The sequence below is a fragment of the Fringilla coelebs genome (genome assembly GCF_963513975.1).
Source record: "Fringilla coelebs genome assembly, chromosome: 14".
NCBI classification, from domain to species: Eukaryota; Metazoa; Chordata; class Aves; order Passeriformes; family Fringillidae; genus Fringilla; species Fringilla coelebs.
The window spans coordinates 14,548,570-14,572,910 of record NC_140040.1 but is presented as its reverse complement, the minus strand read 5'-3'; the positions used below and the strand labels follow the sequence as shown (position 1 = coordinate 14,572,910).

Below are 24,341 nucleotides of genomic sequence, written 5' to 3'. Positions count from 1 at the left end.
TGACTGTTTTGACTCTCCCTGGAGACAACATAAAGAATGGTGAATGTTTGTATAGCTCATTCACAACTAACTACCTGCAGAGGAAACTTCCCAAGTGACTTTTTTACTCTGAGAAATTAAGATCTTCAAAGTCCCAAGGACTGCACAAACAGCTGCAAAACATTGTGACACACCAGCTCTGGCCCTGTTTCTTGACCCCTTTGGCAGATGTGACTGACCCAGACTCTTTCTCTGGGCTGTGACACCCAGGGCTGTCTGGGGAGCCCTGGCTGACACACACCCTGCAGCACTGCCCATGGACACCACAGCTCTGCCTCCACCCCCTCTGAACCCACTGGTGCCTTCCACTGCACACCCAGCACAGCACCAAGATCATCTTTTGGAGCCTAATGCAGCCTGTGGAAGTGAGGGTCAAGGGCTGGCCAGCCACAGGCAGGTGGCAGAGGCTGAGCCCATAGAATCCTACGTGCCAAAAGTGTGGTGTTTGTGGGACCCTGGTGTGAGTGCCACACACAGACACAGGGAAGGGCTCATGCAGGTGGGGGCAGATTAAATTCTGGCCACTGATGAGAGCAGGAAAGAAAATAAATCATGTATACCTTTCATTTGGGTTAAGAACAGCTGGAAAAAGCCTTAGTGAGTGAATACATCAATGGAACTGCATTGCCCATTCATGGATGAGAAATGTCAGGTTCTGAAACACCCTGAATCTGCCCCAAATACAAACACACAGAGAAACACAGAGGCATGCAGAGATCCCCAACCTGCTCTGATTTATCTCCTCAGCATTTTTGATGCTGTGTGCTGTTTAGAAAAGGACCCCCTGAGCAAAGACCTGCGGGCGGCAGGTACGGCGCTGTCTCCCAGGCAGCTGAGGTACAGCAGACAAGAATCAGATTTCTCAGCCCTCTCAGACTGCTCTCCAGCACACTGCATTTCCTGATGGCTGTGCCCAGAGCCCATGGTGTCACTGTCCTGCACTGTGCCATAAGCAAGAGGAGCCCCAGTTCCAGCAAGGACAGGCACTCCAACACATTATTAGGGAAGGTCATGACCATTCCTGCTGTGGCAGATCCTCAAGGAATATTCCCCTTCTCTTGCAATTTTTTTCCCAGCTGGCATTATAACACAGATGTGTATTACTTATGTATATATGTGTTAAATATATATTTATACACACAAATATTGTATAGATTTGTGGTAATTCACTTCCCGTACTGCATTACAGCTATAAAACAGAAAGATAAGTATGGAAGCAAAACTTAAAGAAAAGCCATAAGGGAGTAAACTTAAAGAAAAGCCATAAGGCACCTACCAACCCCAAAATGTTAGAGAAAAGAGAGAGCAATGCCACACAAATCTTTTAGTCCCAGCAGAGCCAGCAGCCTGTTCAAAGAGAATCTGTCCATTCAAGCAGGTGAAGTCCTTTCTTCTTCCCTTCTTTGGTACAACTGTTTATATCCCTTTCTTCAGGTATTGTATTTAATATCTAATATATGTAATATTTTTATCTGTTAAGCTACAATGTTTCATCCAGTTTAGCCTCCCCTCCTTGCCCCATTATGCCTCCAAGCATCTATACCACACCATTCTGCCCATAACCTTAAAATTGAAACGCCGTGTCGTATTTTCTACCATCAGTAGCGAGCCTTATCTTCCCTTACATTCTATTATATCACTGCACTTTCCTCCCTGCTTGATAAGCTGTCAATATTGTTTTGGCATGAGAAATTTCCATCTCACACATCAGATGATCTCCATGACCTTTAAGCGAGTTGCCAGTAAGATAATTTACTCACATTGTTGTGACAAAATAATATCTCTTCAGCCCGGGTCACATGACATGATCATTACATGATTTTTCCAAAAATGATTAAATTTTGCACATTTTGGGGGTAGTGGACCTCTGTGGAAAATTGAAATTACTAGATTGCTTATCATTTCAATTAGCCACAAAGAGTTAAAAAGGCTACTTGCCACTACTTCACCTAAGGAGCACATCCTGAATTCCCACACTGCACATAATTCTCTTTAACTTCAGTCACTCTTTTCACTTTTTTTTTCTGTAACTGCTCATCCTTTTGCAAGGAATGTTTTAATACAATAGTCTTCACAGTGTCTTGTATTAGCAGGAGGATGTGATCACAAATATCACATCCTTTTGGCATCTTTTTGGCTCTCTGTGCATAACAAAAATGTCAAACAGATTTTAATGAAAGGCTGCATGCTTGTGGGTATTGACAGTTTGACATAGAATCCTAATTTTCAGATGTCTTGTTCTTACTGTTTTTAACACAAATACTTGCAGGATAAGAGCAAGGCAGCACAACTGAGGAGAGATGGTATTTATATAATGTCCTCCTATTCTCACTGGCTCTGCTCAGCAGCTTGCCCAGTTTCTGTGGGGTTTGGCCTGAGAGGTTTTGTAGCTCAGCTACAATCATGTCCAACCCCAGTTTAGAAACCAAATTATTTCTTTCCCTCACCCACAGTGTCTGGGCTGCTCCCTCGTGGGGCTTGGAAGGGGACAGCCCCAGCCAGGGATGGAGCACAGCAGGCAGGGAAGGTGCGGTGAGGGGGCCCATGGATGTCCCTGCAGGAAATGCACCCTCACTCACTGCATGCCAGCTTCATGGGCTGCAGAGACCAGGAGGAACCAGGAGGAACCAGGAGGAACCAGGAGGAACCAGGAGGAACCAGGAGGGCCATCCCACAGAGGACAGCAGGGACCAGGAGAGGTCTGTGCACCATGGTCCCTCCAGGAACCCATGCATAGGGAATGCACATGAATATATATTTGTATTTATTTATTTAACTGCAGTTGGGCTTCCTCCTCCTGCTCTCCCTGTGCTGGAGTGACTGACAGCTCTTTGTTTCACAGCAGAGAAAATGTCAGGACTTCAGGAAAGGGGCGTGAGGCTCCCTCCATCAATCCACTGGAGAGCTTCCCATCTCAAGCACCCCACACCGCTAACATCGGCTACTTCTGCACCCCACTGAGACAAGCTCACAGCAACTGCCTACTCAGTGAGATATTAGAGAAAACAAAACTGAAAATTAGAGTGAGGAGCATCAGAAAATGTCACTGGGTAAGATATTCTCCAAAGCTTTCCACAGGCTAAATTTTAAGGTTGCAATTATCTCTACCAGCCATGGCCAGGAACTCCACCACCCTTGCATCGCTAAAAACTCAGTTACTTCACTTCCCTCCCCTCCACCCCACAGTGCTGGGCCAGAATAACTCTTTCCTAGGAAGTGCCCTGCTCTCCCCATGTGCTGTGCTGACAATTATAATGTATTAGTGATGCCTGCCAGTTTCACCTGCTGAGCAAGATTTGTCACCACGTTCCCTTGTCCCCAAGATCAGGTTGGAGGCCAGTTCTGAGAAGCATCCTTTGCCTTCTGCCTAGACCTGTGCTTTGTCTTTCAGCATGACCAGCCCCATCTCCCTCCCTTGTCTTGCTGTTAAGGTACTTATCTTGCCTTAATAATTTCCCACATGGCACTTCATCAAATACTCTGCTGTGAGAGATGAGATCTATTTAATTTCTTCTATCTAGAAAATCAATGATCTTATCAAAGCAAGATACCAGGTTTTTTTCTGGCATAATCTATGTTTGGTAAAGTTATGCAGCATTTTAGACCGTTTTTGCAATTCTTTGGTTAAATTACCATTTCCTCCAAACCATGTCCTGAGCTTTGCACCCAGTGAATCAGCTCAGCAGCCTCAATGCTGTCGCTCCAGCTCTGCGTTGCTGCCCACATGGCCTCAAATTACTCCTGTGAGGGTCACCTTCCTCATATCCTTTCATGTACTTGGACAACAAATAGTTACTTTTTTTATTAATTACCAATTACATTCACTGATGTGGTCTTACTCATCTCTGGTTGTTCTGTATCTCATGCCTTCATCACCTTCTCTGCCAATCTCCACTATACACACAAGTTATATCTATCTATATCTATATCTATATCTAATCTGTAAGATAGCCTTGGGACATGATCTCTGTACTGTTTCCATGAACCTTCTGCAGAGTCACACTCCAAAGACCAGGACACAAGCCCAGCTGGGTTTCAGAAAGCCAAGCCAACACTGTGATTTATGTTTTAAGGCAATTTAACAAAGTTTGCATGGCTGGTGAAACGCTTAGTGCAGCTCTGCAAATAACACCAAAGAGAATGGATCAATGTAATGCCCTATTGACAAAGTCTGAACTATAATACATATATTTTGTACATTTTTATTGTGTTCATGTATGTTGATTCATAGCTGCTTTATCAATAAAAAAACACCGCACAAAGTTTTATGCCATAGCTGTCACCAAAATTATTTATTACTAGGATAATAACAAATTTTATGTGGACTGAGATCCTTTGTGGTAAGATGTTGAACAATACAAACAGAATTTCCTGCTCTATACAGCACTGGCCCAAGGAAAGCTGCTAATTTCTCTCCACTCTATAGAATCCACAGGTGTGCACACGGATATCTACAGATATCTATAGGCACTTTCAAGGTCACATAGGCACTTGTGTGAAACATTTGTAAAACACTTTCCTCCTAAAAAAAGAAGCATTTAAAGGCCTACAACATGCTTAAAACAAGACAGATTCGAGAACCATGAATTCAAGCACTTAACCAAACTTGGAAGGCGTTAGCAGCCTCTCATCAATTATACCTCAGAAACAATTACAGAGAACCAAATACTGCAGCCCTTGACTGAGCAGATCTCCCCTCGAGGTCACCAAGAGGGTTGCCCAATTAAGGGCTGCAGAATTTGGTGCAAATTTAGAGATTTCTGTGTTGTGGTGCCCATTTTCCCAGCAGAGACTTTTGGTGCTGGAGGTCCCCAGAGCAATCCTGTGCCCCAGCACCACGGCTGGGCCTGGGGAGCCTCCCCTCTCTGCCTTCCCATTCCTGCACAAAACTAACTGCAGAACTTTTTGTTGCCCATGCAGAATAGTCAAGGTTAAGGTATGAACTGTGCAAAATCAAACCCCTTGGAATATTTATTAAAATCTGCTTGCTTAATTTCACCAAAATGTACCACAAACTTCCAAAGGGAGAAAGCCTCAACTTCTGAATGTAAAAAAGATGTAAATATATTCCTGGTAAACCTGACCTCTGTGAGCTATACAAAATGACTATAGTCTTGCGTTTCAAAGATATTCTTCCTTGAAAAATATCCATTGTTATGGCATTTCCTTGACTAAGTAGAAATAACAGAGGTTATGCTTCAGCTATACACAACAATATTATTTCTTTTAATATATAAATGTGCCAAAAGGGATGTATATAAAGAACACTGATAGAGTTCCTAGAGCTGTTCTCGGCTTCCTATTGTTACAAACAATAATTTGAGGAGAGGAGAAAAAAAATCCCACAAAGAAGGATTTCAGCTTAACACGAGCAATACTCCTCCTGCACATCTTTCCTTTTATGCAGTTTTGTTTCAGTGATTTGAGCATGTTCTAATTTTGTCATTCAAGCCATCTGACTTTCACTGCTCTATACAAACAAAACCTAATTTAGTCTGAGATGTTTTAAGTCATAACAATGACGGATGGCCAAGGTTCAGGTGTGCTAGAATATTTAAATACCTAGTCTATATTTTCCTGATATAAAGACAGGCAGCTTTTTGTACTCTGATTAATTATGATTTTGTGTCTGAAAAAAATAGCTCTTTCTATTCTACATTATTAATTGGTTATTTAATTAGGGATTCTGGTAGCTTCAGATGTTGGGTAGCTAAAATTGTGCCGTGGTTAAAAAAAAAAAATAAAATAAAATAAAAAAGACTAGCTCCATACTGTTGCCTTTTTGTATCTTATGAAGGTCACAATAAGATGTGATTGTTTGGCACAGCAGCAGTGAATTATGCCACCCAGACAAGCTTTTAACCTATGTGCCTTCACTCTGAGTGAGACACACAGGGATGTGCTCTCTTTAAACAGTTCTCTATTGAAGAGGATTCAATCACCATAATGAATCTGAGGCCAGGCAGCAATCTTCTTCACTGAAAGAATTTCTAAAAGATTGTAGAATTTGTAAAACGAACAGCTCACAGACTAAATGGCTGTGTGGGTGAATCAATTATTGCAGGGCTCGCAGTAGTCATAATATTTAGTACATATCATAGAGTGTTTCAGGTACAATAAGATATGCTAGTTTTTTCCCATTCCTGCTTGAAAGTGGTATGTGCTCCACCAACTTAGTCAATCTTCGGGATCTAGTTAGAACCAGTATTAAGTCAATAAAAAAATCCATCTGCAGCTGTGGTGCATGTACCAGGATCCGAGGGGCTCACATTGCAAAACAGTAATTGTATTAAAACGTGCACCGGCGAGCTGCTCGCCGGGAAAACACATGATGTATCGTGAAACACAAAACACATCAAGGGCTGAAATATTTTTAGAGGTAGAGTAGGGCCAATGCTGAACAGCTTCCTTATTAATACAATAATTATTTTATTTTGACAGCACCATTTATAACCATATAGTCTGTGTCCAGCTACCCATATTTCCATTAATCAATGGATTTGAAGACAACTGTCATCATTTCATTTTATTATGACTTATAGGTTCATTGCAGTTCACTTAAAAATTACTATGAGCAAGACACTGGTGGGCAAGAACCAGACCTCTGTGGGCTGCCAAGGGCTCGTGCCTGGCACTGGTCTGCAGGGACTGGGGGCACTGGGACCAGCTGGGATGCCCAGGGGACCCCAGGCTGGTTGCTGGAGAGGGGCCAAGGCTGTGCTGGCTGATTACAAATCTTGAGCACTTCAGCTCACAGGTAGGACATGCAAACTCCTGCCAGCTCCCAGTGGGGTGCTGCTGGGATGCTATGGGAGAAAAGGGGAAGGGCACAATTTGGTCTTGAGAGAGGAAGTGTTTCTGCTGTATTCAAAAGCCACCAGAGTACAAATCCAAAGAACCTCAGGTCACTTCTCAACCCTCCAGCCTGGCCACAAGTTTGCAGCAGCCATCTGTGAGCAAATGGGGACCCAGCTCTGCCGTGTGGCCACGCCACAGCCCAGTCACAGTGTCACAAAGCTGGGTCAGAACCTGCCAAACACACTTCCACCTTGTGTACAACCTCCCCAAAGACACACGGGGCTAGATGGCAAACAGGGTGTCCCTTTAATGAAACTACAACGTATTAAAAATTATTACAGCTTCGTCTTTTCAGGTTTTAGACAATGTAATGTGATTTATTCAAAGAAATGCTGATGATTAGACATTAAATGGCACTAAATATTCCACTTCCTCTGCGCTGCCTGATAAACTGGTTTCATTAACATTATAAGTAACAAAAGTTTCCATTTCAGTCGGCCCATTTTGTTTTCCTCACGATCAAAGTTGCAGCTGCACAGCACTATATTACAGGGACCTCGCCGAGCGGCAGCTCCGGGCTCTCCATCACTCCCCACGGTTAAAGGGACCGAGCCGGCTGCGGGCAGCCCGGGCGGGGCGCTCCCGGCCCGGCTGCGGCTGCGGCTCCGGCCCCGCCGCGGTCCCAGCGCCACCGCTGCACCGTGCCCTGCCCTGCCCAGCCTGCATCCCTTCAGCACCGTGCCCACCCTGCACCCCTTCAGCACTGTGCCCACCCTGCCCACCCTGCACCCCTTCAGCACTGTGCCCACCCTGCACCCCTTCAGCACCATGCCCTGCCCAGCCTGCACCCCTCCAGCACCCTGCCCTGCCCACCCTGCACCCCTTCAGCACTGTGCCCTGCCCACCCTGCACCCCTTCAGCACTGTGCCCACCCTGCACCCCTTCAGCACTGTGCCCAGCCCACCCTGCACCCCTTCCTCCCAGCCCACACCCACGGCAGGCTCAGGGCATCCTTCTGCCGGGGCCAGCACCGCCACCCCAACCCCACTGACACCACCAACCCGGTCTTCTCTTCAAGAGATTTTTCTTTAGCCGCCAAGTCTGTCCCTATTAAATCATGTGCCTCAGCCTTAAGTGCAGGTTAACACTGTGCCCTGAGTGGAAGCCACTATATTTGTCAAGGATACTTCCGTGATTTATCTCTGCCAGCCCCATAGAAGAACGCACATCTGGATATAACGGTGCCACTACATAATTTCCAAATTCAGCCATTCTGCCTGCTCCCTGGGAGACCTCACTCTGGGTCTGAAACTGCTGGAATTACAGCTAATTCCCAATTCAGGCCCTCATTTCAGGCCCTACAGAGGGTGTCACAGCCCTGCAACACCGGGTAGAGATGCTGTTGCATCCCCTCCTGACATGCCAAGGCTCACCTGCGCTTTCCCCACACTTTGGTCACATCTGACTGCCTTCAAGGAAATCCTCCTTTTGCCAGAAGCTACAGGGACACTTTTTGAAAGACATTTTGAAAGTAAGACGGTGATTTAAGTGCACACCAGCCAGTGCTCTGGTATTTAATAAAGCCTCTCTCCTGCCCTCAGGCAGCACTGCCCACTCAGAGCAGCCCTGGCTGTATTTTGGGTGGGGGGCAGGGGTTGGTCCAACACCTCCCAAGGCTCCCTGTGCAGGAGAAAACAAATCCCCTGCATCCACAAAATGCCAATCCAACGGGGCAAAGCAGCCCCACTTGCTTGGTGTGAATCTGGAACAACTCTAACAGGCTCACTCTGGATTTACTGCAGCACTTCCAAGCGCTGCATTTGGCTCCCCATCCCACAGGATGAGCATCAGCCCCCCAAGAAAACCCCCAGCGTGCACAGAGCAGAGACCCAGCAGCACCGAGCTCAGGCACCACATCCCTTCCTCCTCCTGCAGCTCAGGTGGCACCTCCACACACACACACACAGATATTTAGATAGCTATATATTATTGTTTATGTAAAGCCATAGCTTTCCCTTGATTGCAAGGCATGGTGGGGCTGCTGATGAGGTTTGCTGTTGACATTTCTGCATTAGCTGGCTTTTGTCAATCCTGGCAGGCTGAGAAATTCTATCTTAAGGGCTGTTCTTTATTAAATTTGCAAGATACAAAACTGTGACTGACTCTTTTCTTTGGTGAATGTATAAATAATAAATCCAGATCGCTAAAAATAACAATTAAAATATTGCTCAAATTTAAAAGCACAGAAAAATTGGTAATTTGGAGACAGCCCCGTGTGGGCTGCAGAAGCAGGGGCTGGGGGCAGTGTCCCTCCTCAGGGCTTTTGGCAGCTGTCAATATTCAAAGTGCTTGAGGAGGGGGACAGGGCTGGGGAGAAAGCAGCGTGCCTGAGCCGAGGCACTATGTGTCTTACCAAACTTTGTCACAGAGTCTTTTATACAACTCCTTTATACAGGATCTCTGACATAATTCCTATTTTTTTCCACTAGCCATTATATATGATAAATAAAACAATGCACTGAAAACACTGAAATCTCTCATCAATGTCTTTGTGAAAAGGGCCCAGATAAATGAGTCTTGGAATCAAAGGCAGATTACATGACTGACCATGTATCATCCTCTATGTATTGAACATAGTCTTTGTAAAGATAGAGCGGTAATAAAAAGTGGTATTGTGTGCTGTGAAAGGCTGTGTGGGTCTGTGCATGACTAATCTGTCTTTCTGCATTATTTTATTCAATCTTCTCTGACTTTATGCCTTTGACATTTTTGCTACACTCAGTAAATTTGAGTGAATAGGCAATTTTAAAGAATTTTTATAGGGCTTCAGAGAAGTCATACGCAGACTGTATCTTTGTTCAGATTTAACAGTTTAAATATTTCCTTTGTCTAGGATGCAGAGTAATCTTTAGGCAGAGGAGAAGAGGGGGATGGGGTAGGAAATGCCTAAACCTCCCTTAATATTTTGGCACCCTTTAGTCAGGGGGTGGGAGCAGCGCAGCAGGGCCCAGCCTGGGGGTCGTGGGGTGCCCCTGGGGGTCGTGGGGTGCCCCTGGGGGTGGGGGTGAGGGGCTGGGTCGGGCTCTGGCAGGGCCGGACGGGCTGGGCTCAACTTTGCTGCGGGAAGAGCGGCTCCCTCCCGCAACTCAAGTGGGAAGCAGATGAAATGTTTAAAGGGCTATTGTGAATATAGGCTTAAATATGATCCTCTTGCATCAGCCAATTTCTCTGACAAGATATTGCAAGGGTTGCTGTTTCTTAGTAAATAATGATTTTATTGCATCTCTTTAATGAACTGATAACGTGATACACAGTAAATTATCTGCATCTATAACATTACTGAGGATAAGCAGCGTGGTTTTAGTAATTTATACCACAGAGAGACATGCATTATAAAAATAGGAAAATTATTTCCTTTGTTAAATTGTGCAGAAGTCTTTACCTGAGGAACACCAGACAGATTAATCTCCAGAGATCCACTCGCTTGTATTTAAGCTGTTGAACTGTTCGCTGTTTTTTCCTCAGAACAGTTGAAAAAAACATTTTGCGAGCCAGAATTGACACTGTGGGTATTGTTCCTGCTCACACAAGTTATTAAAATAATTACTAAGCTATTTTGAGGTAACTTGAAGCTTTCTTTAAAACTTAAATCCAAATCTGGAGGAATTAGTGTGAATGATTTGCATTGATGACAACCCAAGTATGGCAGCCAGCTTTCCCGGGCACCTCGAGCAGTGCAGCACCCCCGGGTGCTCCCTCAGCCCTGGCAGGGTCTGAGGGGGGAATTCTGAGTGGGATTTCTGGCTGGGATGGGGTTTGGGCAGGAGTCTGGGGGATGCCCGGTGTTTGAGATGCTGTGGCTCACAGGGGGCTGCAGAGGGGCTCGTGCCAGACCCCACAGAGCCCCAGAGCAGCACCGGTGGGACCCACAGCACCATCCTGCAATGCTCAGCCCTGCTCCTGCTCCAGGGAAAGGGCAACCCCTGCTGCAAGCCCCCAGAGGTCCCTCTGGGATCAGCAGCTGGCACCAGGCACCCGTGGTGTCACTGCCAGGGGCCCCTTGGACCTGGGTGCTGCAGGACACTCACCTCCCATTTCAACCCAAGCAGGGGCTAACACCGACTTTCCTCACCAGCTGCCAATGGCCCTTTGTGGCCTGAAAGCTGGGATTTGTCACCCAGGCAGGGCAGCAGCGGGGGCAGAGTCCCTGCAGGGATCCACCTCCACAAGTATAACCCTGGGCAGGTGGGCTGGGGAATCTTTCCAAGCTGGCTGTAAGCAGCCGGGACGAGAGGGAGGATGTACCAGGGGCTGGTTTCTTGGTTGTACTTCAGCATCACCATTAACCTTTCCAAGAGATAACCTCACAGACAAGCGGGGATCCCAGAGCCCTGGGTTGCCCCATTAATCCCCAGCCCACCCTTCAGAGGGAGCACGCTGCTGGCAGACTACAATCCTTCCAGATGTAATCATGTTTTAGCATCTTACTTCGGAATTTTAACGGGTGAAAATTCCCCATCTCGGTGCGAGATTGCATCATGAATTCCCTCTGCCTCGTGCAGCAGGGATGGAAAAATACTACTTTTCATCCCTGCACAGTGCTTGATGTAAGTTTCTGAAAATGAGCGCTCTAGTAAGCCTAAAAATGTAGGATAATATGATTCATTTATAGATCTCTGATAATAGATGTGGTTTCTGTTACTCCGTTACCACACCAAAGATTACTCCTGCTCCTTCAGGAAGGACACAGCACCCTCCTCCTCCCGAACCATTACCATAAAGCAGGATAAACAACAAATACCACCTTATCATTAGCCGCATGGAGCAGTTCCCATTGATTTATGACGCCAAACACCGCAAGGCTGGATCAAGCTGCAAGTCCCTTTTTTGCAAACATTATTTCCACAAGACCGGTGTAAAATACAAGGAGCCACCTCACCTGGGCTTGGTTTTGTTTACCAAAAAAAAAATATATATTTTACAACTTGCAGGAATTCTTCCCAATATTAGTTATTAACAACCCCAAGATGGCATTTGCATTTTTATAACCTTGTTACTTAAAAGTGAGACAGCGGAAGGAAAGACTTGGCGCTAGCGTTCCCTGCGTGCTTTAATCCCAGCCTGAGCTTTTTATGCTCGAGAGCACCTTGTGATGCTGTAACTAACCTCAAACCCGGAGCAGCGGGAGGGCAACAAACCCCCGAATACAGCAATGTCATGCTTTACAGGCGTACTCTCCGCAACAGCATGAATGGAGAAAAAAACCCCGGTTGCCAAGGAAACGCTCCAGTCCGGGTAATTATTACAGTAACTGTCTGCACACCCCACCTATAACACAAATGAATAATAAATCAGCCGCTGACTGGCAGCTCTCCGCGGCCGCGCCCGCCGCCGCCCCCTCCCGGCCGCCGCCCGCACCTGCAGCCCGCGCGGCCCCGCGCAGCGGCCGCGCACCCGCGGAAGGGAAGGGAAGGGAAGGGAAGGGAAGGGAAGGGAAGGGAAGGGAAGGGAAGGGAAGGGAAGGGAAGGGAAGGGAAGGCTCTCGGCGCACCCGGGAACGATTTGCTGGGCTAGATTTAAAAGACGCAGCGGGAGTTGGCAAAATTCACGTATCGTGGGGTTAATGTGGGTTAGAGAGGAGCTATTTGTAACACAGAGACGCTGCATTCCAAACGCACACATCTGATTTCTTTTAATCCCTGCTCGTTTTTTGCGGCATAAATCACTTAGTTAAAATGAACAGCCAAAACAGCTGGTTTAGACATTCGTGAGACATCCAAAAATCTGCCGCTTTAGATGCCCTAAGCGAGCGACGGAAAGCGCGAAGTGCAGCTCACCTTAGGAGGGACAGGGAGATGGATCAGACACCTCGGAACCGGCTCCAGGCCCCTCCGGGCCAGGACGGGCCTCTCCTCCCGGCACAGGGCACGGAGCACACGGCATCCTCTCCTTCGGGCAGCTCCCCCAGCCAGACCACCGGGGTGGGAACGAACACCCGGCACAGGCGAGGTGCTCCCCGCGCAGCCCCTCCTCTGGGCGCAGGCAGGTGCCCAACACACCTGAGCGCAATTAAGAACATTAAAGAGGCGGTAGTTTCACCCGACGGGTCATTTGCCGTGCCTAATTGGGGCAATCAGCGCAGAGGGCTGTGCGGGGCGCTGGGACACACGGCCGTGTCCCCTGGCTGCAGTGCCCGGGCTGGCTGCTGCCACCTGTGCCCGGGCAGCAGGACACGCTGACAGCCCTGCGCATTCCTGTGCCACCGCAGTGACCAAGCCTGCACTCCGGCTCAGGACACGCCAAAAAGCCTTTGGGAGCACGGGGAAAGCCAACAGCCCTCTCTCAGCCCCGTGCCCAGAGCCCTCGGTAGACACAGAGCCTTCCAGCAGCACGGAGTCACCGAAGGAATTTCAGAATTAAAATGTACCCTTACTATTAGTTAAGTGAATAAAACCCCAGAATGGTAGCACTGCAGGCAAAAAGGCACATGAAAATTAATTTACCCCCAGGAGCCCTTCACACCTTCAATTTGGGGATCTGTTGCTCCATCCCATGTTTACTTCACCCATGCACTGGTGGTCACCTGCAGCACTTCTTAGTTCCAGTGTTGCAGAGAAAGAAAATTTAGGTCCTCACAGAGACAAGGCCTTCATATGATTGCTTTTTACTGCTTAGATTTTTATCTGCTTTGATAGATTTAATTTTTTGTTGTTGTTGTTTGGTGTTTGTAAACATTCTATAAAACGCCTACAGCCATCTCTCTTGCTCTAGGCACTGCAAGTGAGTGTGCTGCTGAAGCCCAAGTGAAGAGAGGGAAGACGAAGGCTCATTCCAGCCTGCGAGCCCTCTGACAATTAAATATACTGCAGAAAGGCACAGACACACTCAGGCTCCCTATTAGGGAAAACACTCATGTGCTTAGTTTTAAGCATGTGGTTAAATCCATTCTTCTTTACAAAATCTCTGAGACATAAGCACATGCCAAAGTGCATTCCTGAGTAAGGATGCTTCCCTGAACTGAGGCCATAATTCATTAAAACCCAAGGTGCATTTATCCTACTTTTTCTCGTGAGCAGAGATGTGAAAAAAGGGGAGGGGAGAAAAAAAGAAAACAAGCAAAGAATTAATTTTGATTTGAAACTGATCTATGGTGACAAGGGGCATTTGGTTTGTTGAAGTAACTGGAAGCAGAAAGTATTTCAGAAGATATCTAAATAAATCTTTTTAAAGGTTTTTTTTTTCCTCTCTCTCTCCCCCTTTCTTTCTTTCTCTCAGTTTTCCTCTAATTACCCATGTCTGGTAGTCTTGGATCTCAACCCCTTGTTATTTAAAATACATATTCATGGAACTATATTTTACAGTTGCACTGTTCTGGTTACAAAATAGCTTCTACTTTTCTAGGACATAATTTCATTTTGTTTAGCCAAGAATTCATTAAAGAAGCTATAAATAACCTCCTTTAAATATTTAGCCGTGAATAGAGGGTGGACTGGCATTGATGGCTTATTTTAGTACTAATGCAATATGCTTTAAAAAAAAAAAAAAAAGTCCACATTTGAGCATGAATCAAGTTAATCATTAACACTTTCAACGTGACTCTGGGGCTGCACTGGAGCGCTTGCCCCTTGCAGCCGGCGCGCTGCAGGCGCAGCAGGGCTGCACAACTTTCCCTGCAGCTCTTCCTGCAGCCAGACACAATCTGCTCTGTCCCGAGGGGGAAACGTGGCCCCCACTTGTGGTGGGCTGCTGCCCCCCTGCCCTCCTGCTGCCACACTTGGCCGGAGTTTTCTGCCCATGAAACCACTGTGGCTTCCCAAACTCCTAGCAGGGATCCACAGAGTCACCTTAGAAAGAGAAGTTCCAGTGCCTCCACCTCCCTTTGAAACAGAGAGAGGAGTGTTGAGACAAGGGGGAGCTGGTGATTCTGTTCCAAAGCCACACCATGAGCTCATTTGCTGTGATCTGAGAGCAAAGGATCTGGGTACAAGGCGCAGTTATTTTAGGGGAAGGTGAGGAAACAGCATTATCTGCTTGCCAATATTTGGAAAATCAGATGCTGATGGCTCTCAGGCTCCCCATTTACAAAGTCACAGTCCCTCCTTACCCCTCCCAAGTCTTCCTGCCTCACCTTTTAGGCTGTGGCTTCATGGTGTCAGCTGGAGAGCACCATCAGTTTAAGGTATTCCAGCTCCCCAGGCCCTCTGCCATAGTTTTCCCTTGTCCTTGCTCAACATGCAACCCCTCTAATCGTGCTGATACAGACATTAGGAAACTCACTAGGCTAAAAAACCCACATACTAATGAAAAAAAAAAAAAGAAACCAAACCCAGTAGTTGGTTTGTAAAGCCCATCTCTGTCACCTACTATCACCCAAGGGGTGGCTCCTACAACAAAAGCCGTGTCAGCAAAACGAGGGGATGGCAAGAAGATTGGAAGGAGCTGCTGGGCAGGGAATCCTGAAGCCAGGACTGCTCTCAGTCAAGAAGGATCCACCAAACTGTACCCTGAGTGCTGCAGTGCTGTTGCATTTTGAAATAAAGCTGAAGCATTAAGACATTTTTCCTTAGTGCTGACTCCCTCTGGGCATTCCCAAGACAATTACAATGTTTTCTGAGTATACAAAAGAACTAGGAGATTTTGTAATCAAGAGTCTGAGTTTATGCTTCTCTCCTTAAGAGCATTCAATTTCCATGGACATTCATTAGCAGGAGGTTAAAACACAATGGCAGAAGAGAATGGACTGCTTTTATGTCCATGTGGTAGTAAACACTTCAAGCTAGAAATGGGAGTTCAAAAAAAAAAACCTCTCTGTGGAGCTTCCAAATTAGTAGTAAAGCAACAAAAACCACACCAGTTTCACAGCTTTTTTACTGAAAATTTAATTTTACAAAATACCCTTTTCCATCAAAGAAACTTCCCTGCAATGTACATGAACCTGGCATTTTATAGACCTGTACAGTAAGATATCAGAGAGGTTTGAAAGAAGGAAAAAAACTTTTAGCAGACACCTAGTTGCAAAACCTACAGCAATGTGAATACAAGTGTGTCTTAAAATGCTAAAGCAAGTATGTAATATAATTGGTGAATCTATTTGAAATGTGAAAAGTTTCCTTAAAATGGTCCATATGGTATGTAGAACATCACAGCTGGCACAAAACTGCCTGTATTTAGTTTTAAACACAAAAACAATGTATGTAAGGAACAGTTTTTGAAAAAAGAACCCAAGTGCTGCTATCATAAGGCAAACATATACAAAGGTGCTGACAGCACACAGGGAAACCGACAAAATAAGATGAATACTCAAGTGTTCAAACACTGATCTGTTTGTTTTCCTAATGCTGCCAGTAAACGTTGAGGAGATAACGTTGCCAAATTACCACAGGACACCCTGGTAACGGTGGGTGCTACGGAGAAGGCTTTATATCATCTCCAGAGAGGTGAAAGCAGGCAAGAGTGCTCGTGCTGGGGCTCAGCAGCACCTACTGAGTCTGCTGCATCCTGGCAGCTCTGAATTTGGAAATCCTCTTGAGAGGTTCTTCTGGGGCGTCGGACAAGAGCTCCTCTGATTTGCGCTCCAGAATGGTCGGCAGCACTGGGTGAGCGAGGACTGGGTGCGGCATTATGGAGGGAGACAAAGGCTCCTTTTCTATGACAGTTCCAGAAAATGCCTACAACAGAAGAGAATACTCAGAATGAGCTAATAAAATGCAAATGTGAAGCTATGCCCATAAGGTCATTACCCTATATTAGCCTGATTAGAATTGTTATTTCTTCTAATCAAAAGTAAAGAAATATCCTTAAATCAATGATTGTTGCCTGCATAAGTAACCACATTGTAATTAACCTCAAAATATAGCTTGTTCAAGGATGACTGAATGAAGGACAGTATCTTAAAAGTACTACTTAATCTCATTCCTACTGCATAAATGATGTAAAAATTTGCTTCCTCAGTGACACACGCTCGAGAAATCAAACAGCTGATGTAATACACAGTTTTATTTTGGATATGAAATGGAGAAACTTTGCAAAGTTGATGTCAGCATTTCCATCATACGTCATTTTATGACTTAGTACCTTCTAATTGCATCAAGCTGACGCATTGCATTTGAACTGGCAAGTACATATTTTGATTCTTCTTTTCTCCCTACCAAATATGATCAAAAAATGGTGAAGGCCATTTATATTTAAGAGAACAGCAAACTTGCTTCCAACTATTTCTCTCTACAAAAGGCCTAATAAAAACATCCAATGTTTAAAAATTGTAATTTATATGCAGCCAATTATGTGACAATCCTTTTCAACTTAGCAAAGAAATGACCATGATTCCTGGAAAACAAGCAGCTCAGAACTACTTTTCATAAACATATTTAAGAACAAATCACTCCACTATGTATTGAAAACAGAGAATTCAGAATGCCCAAGGACAAGGGGAAGCAGTTCACATCCAAGGTCTGATGCTCATGCTGGGCACAAAGGAATGCACACCAGATTTAGTCACTATGGTTAGTTCTGCTTTTTCATAACTTAGTTACCAACAAAGACAAAGCAAAACAAACAGGCCATTCTCTTCTTGCAGGACCTGCAAAAAAAGCAGTGCTTTTTTGTTTTCTGCTCCAGTAGCCCAAGTGTGCCTAAAGCTGTGCTTGTACAACTCTGTTAATCTAACAAGAAGCTCATTTTCAAAAACAGGTAAGCAAAGCACAAACTAAGTGATGGTGGTAAAATTAGAAATAAAAAAAAAGTTAGCGCGTTGCAAATGGTAATGGAGAAATAATGGATTTCAAACACCCACAAAAATAACCAAAAGCAAAACAACAGCATTTAGGGAAGCACATCTGACTGGAGTGTTTTGCTTAATCTCCTTCAGTTGCTTAGAAAATACATTACATTGTAGAGAATAATCATGCCCGACTCAGGTAATAGACTGATGGGTAACATCTAAAGTGTACTTAGATGTTTATAAAAATACAGCAAATATATTTCAGAAAGTATACAATGTGGAGTGCTAACTCCACAGATAAATTTTCTATCATGAATCTTCACATCTTGCCTGGATTCATCTGAAGCTGTTTGCATGAAAAATGGTGATAAACAACAGCTTTTATGAGGAATTCATTTCTTGTCAAAAATAATTTTTGCAAAAGTAGTGCTTTCATTGAACTTGTCCATTGCACTGGGAACTACTGAAGAATCAAGTTTTATCTAGTTTGAAAAAATTAGTGTTAAGTTCTTACAAAACAGAAATGAATACGCTATGCCACGAATCTCTACATTTAATTCCTGTATTCACCCAGTCACTAAGCAACTGTACATCTTCCCTTACATTGTACAGTCTGTCTTTTATGATGAAGCCCTGAACTTTCCAAACACATGTAAACAGATTTGTTTGGGATCGCTAATGGCTTAGGCTGGAATAGGATGAGTAGGGGTGCAATGCTTCCTTCCACTAGACAATTTCTCTGCTATTGGCACATCAAAATAGTAATTCACCTGGTATCTGTGTGCTTTAAACTCAAAACACTCCTTGGAAATTAGCTGCCTAGTAGTGCAAGACAGGTTAGAGAATCACCTCTTCCTTTGATCAGTTACTAAGTACAGATTTCCCTGTTTTTGTCTAAAATCCTGCTGTCTGTCCTGCAGTGAAGTGGTCAGGATGACCCAGCACACAGGTTCCAGTAACACCAGTGAGGGATCTTTAGGGAAGAGCTTCAAGTCTTAGGGAAGCCACGAGGTAAGCAGCTCCTCCCCTCTGCCCTAGGATGTGTGTGACAGAGGCCTGTCACCTGGTATGTCTTTCTGAAGCAACTAGGTAGGAGTTAGAAAATTATTTTAAAGAAATAAAACTGATGGTGTAGGCAACGAGAGTCATTAGATTTCTCATTTTTATCCCTGCCAACAATCAATAATGAATTAAAAACTGTACCTCAGTTGTCCCTGAAGAGGGAGGAAGCTTTTTCGGTAGCTGCTGCTTCCCCTCCCCCTCCTCTTCCTCGAGGATGCCTTCACTGTTGTCACTCTGAGTGGCTTCATCACAGCTAATACTCCTCTGAACTCCTCGTCTGTCATCAAACTCAGCAGCACTGTTCTCACTGGTATCGCTGCAAACACTGTTCTCTCTGCTCCGAGACTTCAGGATTGATTTACGAGGGACATATTCTCCATTCACAACATCAACAAAGACTCTATAAAGGAAAATGTTAGCTTTAATAAACCATTTCAGGATCAGATGACAAATTTACAGTGATCTTGCTTTGTCTTTTGTACAAATTAATTATGATGTGCTTTCCCAACTTTTTCGCTGCAGGATGACAATACTGTACCTTCACAGGCACTTTATTTACCAGTGTACAAGAATCAATTCTGCAGAATGAATGCTGTTATGCCCTTTATTCTAGCATTAAGTTGGTTCTCATTTTCAGCAGAAAATGCATAGCTCTTTGAAAAATGTTAGAAAACAGAAAGGTGTGAGTTAGAAAAAGTTAGAAAAAAGGTAAACTAAATGATGACCAGGGTTGTTTCTGTAAAGAGAATCAGATCACAATCTGGGAATGTTTTCTACAGTTAAGTCCTTGTCAAATGTAGAATACAAAAACAAATACTTGAAACATTCATTGCACATGGAAAAGATGGAGCTTTTTCCTGACAAGTGTCATAATCTGCTTTCAATTAGAAACAAATTTTTAAAAATCAGCTTATAAGATCAGATCAACAGGAAGACACTTTTCAAGTATTAACAGACTGTGAACTGACAAAGATGGCTCTTGTGCTCCCTCTCCATGACTTGAGAAAGTCAAGGGTGGGTGGAGGAGAATGAGAAGACAATGCCAATTTTATCAAACTCATAAAGGAGGAGCCCAATGACTGGATGAGTTTAAAGGGTGTTACTTGTTTCTAACAGCTTTATTCATCAGGCACTTATGGAAATACATCTCTACAGAAGATGGAGTTTGCAGAGCTCAGGGGGAGGAGCACAAAAGAATCTTTTGCTCATCCTCAGCCCCTGCAGCTGCAATTATAGGATGTGGTTTCACTTTTAACACTTTGTAACATGTTTAACAAATTTAGGTATCCACATACACAGACCTACAGTGGAATTTTAACAACCACTTAATCAAACAATCCAATAGGTGTCTGTGTTTATCCTTACAAACCTAAACACTTGTTTTAATTATCCCGTCACTTTAGTGTTTGGTACAATCCCCTAAGCCCAGCACTGTTTTTCAGTGCTCTGTGTGTGGGTGTCCTACAGGTGAGCAGTACCTTTTATGGAGAACACAGAAAGTGACAGACTGAGGCCAGGAAGAGGGAATGCAAAAGAAACTATGCAAGCAAGGAGCTGAGTATGTTTTGAAGACACAAAAAGGAAGAGACAGAGTCCAGCAAATCTATAACCAGGAAAGCAGGAGTACTACAAGTGGTAGATCTGGTCAGTTTGTTTGAAAACAAACACAGAAAAAAATGGCAGGGAATGAACCAGAACATGTAACATAACTGCTGCATTCCTTTCTAAGGATGATACATACAGGCAAATTTACCTCCATTTCAGAAGCTCTGAAATGCAGGTAAATGAAGAATTGCTATTTGGGAAAAGAAGTGTTAAGCTCAGAAATATTTTATGGCTACGAAAGCACAGTAACCGTGCAGAAGGCACAAACTTTCATTTTTAAGTAGTAAATTCAGTTCCAGCTGTTTCTTTCAGGAAACTGTAGGTGGGGTTTCACACTCTAGGTGGACAGAAATGAAAGGAGAAGGTCTGCTCAGGGGAAAGCTGCGCCATAAATTACCCACCGGTAAATGTCTGCTGGGGTTTTGATGTTGGGCAGCTCTGGAACCGCATGGCCATTGCCACTGCTGTTCCTCCTTTTACGCTTGGCCTCTTCTTTCTTCTCACTGAATTTCAAAGTAGTGTTTTTTCCTGTGTTTATTCTTACCTGAAAATTGAACACAAATGATGGTCTAGACCATAAAATCAACAATCACCAGGCTGCAGATCAACTGATTCCTGACATTCTCTTACCCAAGCAGTTGGGGACTAGGAAGCACAGGTAAATTAAACAAATGTATGAATGGTAACATTCATAGTGTGCACTGTTTATTCTCTACCACTTGCACTAGGCTGGGGCATTTCTTTGCCCTCATGTGCACATATTTTGCATATAAAATATGACAGTCTGCTTATTCAAGCTCTGCTCAACAGCTGAGCTGTTCAAAGGTCAGTTTCAAGGCAAGTAAGAAGTAATTTTAAAAAACTAGACAGGATACTGCCTTTTACAACAGCCAGAAGCCAGAACAGCAAGGTAGACATCTGAAGATCCTTCTTTTAATACCATATTTAGTATGACAGGATCTAAACAGTGAGGTTTTAATCATTTGAAAAAAAACCACAATGTCACTTCCAGCTAGCATTCTAGTACATCTACAGATCTAAAATTTTCAGCTCTACATATGCAATATATTTTTTATGTAATCTCTTGAGCAAAAGATAAAAATTAAATAAAGTACAAACCCTTTTAGGTTCCACAGTGTGAGAGAAAAAAATAGTTGGAACAGAGTTATCTCCAACATCTCTGTCATCTTCATCATCGCTGTGATAATAAGTTGAGCCATTAAGGTGGCCCACAAACAAGTCTGAATTCCCAAATTTTTTATGGAAGTTGCCCTGAGTAATACAGTGCTCTGCCCTACAGGTCCCATTCACATCTGTGTCCTTATCCTCCTTCTCCTCTTCAGAAGAGGTTGCATCTTCTCCATTTATCTCAACTGCATCATTTATCTCAGGCATCCTAAGGAATGAAAAATACCTATGTGAACAGAGGCAAGTCGTGCTCTTGAGACACAAACATACAAAGTCATGAACTCGCCTGTATGTAACTTTCTTTACCCAGGTGCTGTATTTTCAGACAGACAGTGCAACTTCTTTGTGCCCTCTAACAATGACTGTGTCCTTCCCATACCAAGTGGAAATACCAGAACTGTGACATCATGGCTAACAGCCCATGTATTGCTTGCAGATCAGAATAGATCTAAGGATGTCATAGAGCATTAAATGTATAACTCCCACATGGAAAACTATGGATTTTCAAAGCCTATGGGAAATGAATTTCACTTCCCCCTCTTCATCTTAAAGAAAAAAAAACCAGAAGGCTGAACTGCTGTGGTTGCACCGAGGCAGATTTTAGGAGCTCTGGCGTTGCAGTGCTTTGTTCATGTCCCACCCTTCTTCCAGCTATGATAATTTTAATTCCATCTATGTGATCAGCTACTCACCCTGCTGGTGAGACCCTCTGTGTACCAGCAGCCCCACAGCTCCCTGGACCCCAGTCCTGCCTGTGCCACAGCAGCACTGTACCTGTCAAGTTCACCAAGCATCTCTTCTTGTCTCTCCAGCTCTTCTAAGCGGGCCCACAGCTCCTCCTCTGACTGAAAACGACCCATTGGTTTTGTATCATTTCCATTTGCTGCAAAATCTACCTCAAAAACATTTGATACTTTTGGCTTTGAATGAGGTTTGTGAGCAGTTCGGTATTTTCCTGTGTAATAAAAAATAAGATGCAATTACTAAGGCGACCGACGGGAAAATCCAGCAAAAATATCCAACAAAAAACATTTGAGGGGTGGGAAAAAACCCACAAAGGAACTAAGTAAGGAATATGGGCAGAACATTTTCCATTTCAAACTATTGTTTAACTGTTTAAGTGAAACTGTCAATGAACCAGAGCACCAGCACAGGGTAATAGTCTCCGGATGTTACAGAAATACCGAGGCAAAGCAGAGATGTTTATTTACAAAGCAGGAGACACTGATCCTGTGACAGTTTTATTACAATGTGGGGGTTTTTACCTCTTGTGCCAAACAGTAGATTTTGATTTGATCTGATAGATATCAACATGTGAATGTGGCATTTGCTCACTGTCCCATTAAGACCAAGTTTTATTAAACAAACCTGGTTTGTATTTTAGCTCATTTTTAATAATCACACCTAAAGAGTAGAGTCTTTTTTAAATTTCCAATGAAGACCATTAAAAATTACCTCCAGTTACCTGGAAAATCTGATCAAAATCCAGTCATTATCAATCACTTATTTAGTGAAAAAGACCCACTCTGAAAATCACAGAAAAACCTGCCTTTCAGAAATAATAAATATAAACCCATTTAAAGCCATAGAGGTGACCTGAAATACACACTTGTGAGCAAATGGTAGTCAGTGACAAGTTCTTGCTGGCATTTAAAAGCCTTTCTCCCTGGTAAAACAGTGCATCCACTGAGGATGGGGAATACCTGTTCCTGTTTGAGTGCTGTCTGGCACTTAGGGAACAAATCCTAATGCTTCAGCCCTGTCTGGGTGAAGGGCAGGCCTGTGTGTTTGACCCCTTTTCCCTGAGACAGCATTCCCAGGGCCACTGCCTGTTCCTGAGAGCTCCCAGGCAGCTCCCAAGGGAAGCTCCCTGCCCTGTGCCCACCACCACCCACGCTGCTCCTGCACCTCCTCCCAGGAATGAGGACCCATCCCCTTCCACCACTGTCACAAATGCAGTGGGACTCCCGTGGCTCTGTGTGTTATGAAACTGCTTTGTGATTCCAATCAACAGCAGTACAATGTCTTCTTTGCTCAGCACCCTTTGTGTTTTAAAATCTCTATTAACCAACTGTGCGGCCATTTTTTTTTAAATTTTAAGAACTTGTGGCTTAAAGATATCCTTATTCAAATACGTCAGCTTATACTTTAATCCTGAGTTAAATACAAATTCAACAGCAACATTAAAAAGCAAACAGGTGACTGCAAGTAATGCTGGAATGTGTGTCCCCTACTCTTCCATGGGACAGCACTTTTCATCATCTCGTTAAGAAAAGGCTGAAATGTGTTTTAGTGAGATTTGAATATAAATTGAGGTAAGCCAAGCAATCAGAGTAACTTGTGAGGATTTCATTTGCTATAATTACAAAATTAATAAATAAAATTGGAAGGATTAGTTAACAATCTATTTCAATTTGATTGTCAATTTGTGCCCTCCCAGTTTCTGTTACCCTTCAGCATTAACCACTGACTTGACTACCAAGGTAAGCACATGGCTTCCTGAACACCAGCAAGAGCTTCAACATGCCAGTGATTCTCCCTCCTCACTCAACACAGCTTCTGTCAGTTAGGAAACCATGTCAGATCAAAAAGACAACAGATAACCACTTTCTGCTCCAACATCCACTGTGCTCACTCTGTTACCTCAAAGCACCACCATTACCTTCATACACTAACCAAAAAACGTGAAGTAGAAAAACCCAGAAAATGAAGAGGTAGCAAGAAATCAAGGAGATGCTCAGGATACTACTTCTGTTTGCCTTCCTCTGAGATACAGCCCATTTCCACACAAACAAAATCAATTCTTGGGCTGATGAAGCCCAGCCTGCCTCAATCACTAAGCTGGCCTCTTAGCTACTTCTCTTTCAGTCACAGTACAGATTGGTGCTGAGAGAAAACATTGGTAATTTCCACTTAACAGATTTTCAGC

The 24,341-nt window shown here is 44.1% G+C and overlaps 1 protein-coding gene across 1 annotated transcript in view; it reads right to left on the bottom strand.

Annotated features, from left to right (window-relative positions):
* Positions 1-15,700: 15,700 nt before the first annotated feature.
* The window catches only part of URI1 (URI1 prefoldin like chaperone), a 41,068-nt gene continuing 32,427 nt past the window's right edge, over positions 15,701-24,341 (bottom strand). The window contains exons 7-11 of the mRNA XM_084215458.1: positions 22,187-22,367; positions 21,344-21,620; positions 20,626-20,768; positions 18,761-19,019; positions 15,701-16,505 (exon numbers count right to left, since the gene is read on the bottom strand). Coding sequence (XP_084071584.1) covers positions 16,317-16,505; positions 18,761-19,019; positions 20,626-20,768; positions 21,344-21,620; positions 22,187-22,367 — 1,049 coding nt within the window. The 3' untranslated portion in view covers positions 15,701-16,316. The remainder of the gene's footprint in view (positions 16,506-18,760; positions 19,020-20,625; positions 20,769-21,343; positions 21,621-22,186; positions 22,368-24,341) is intronic.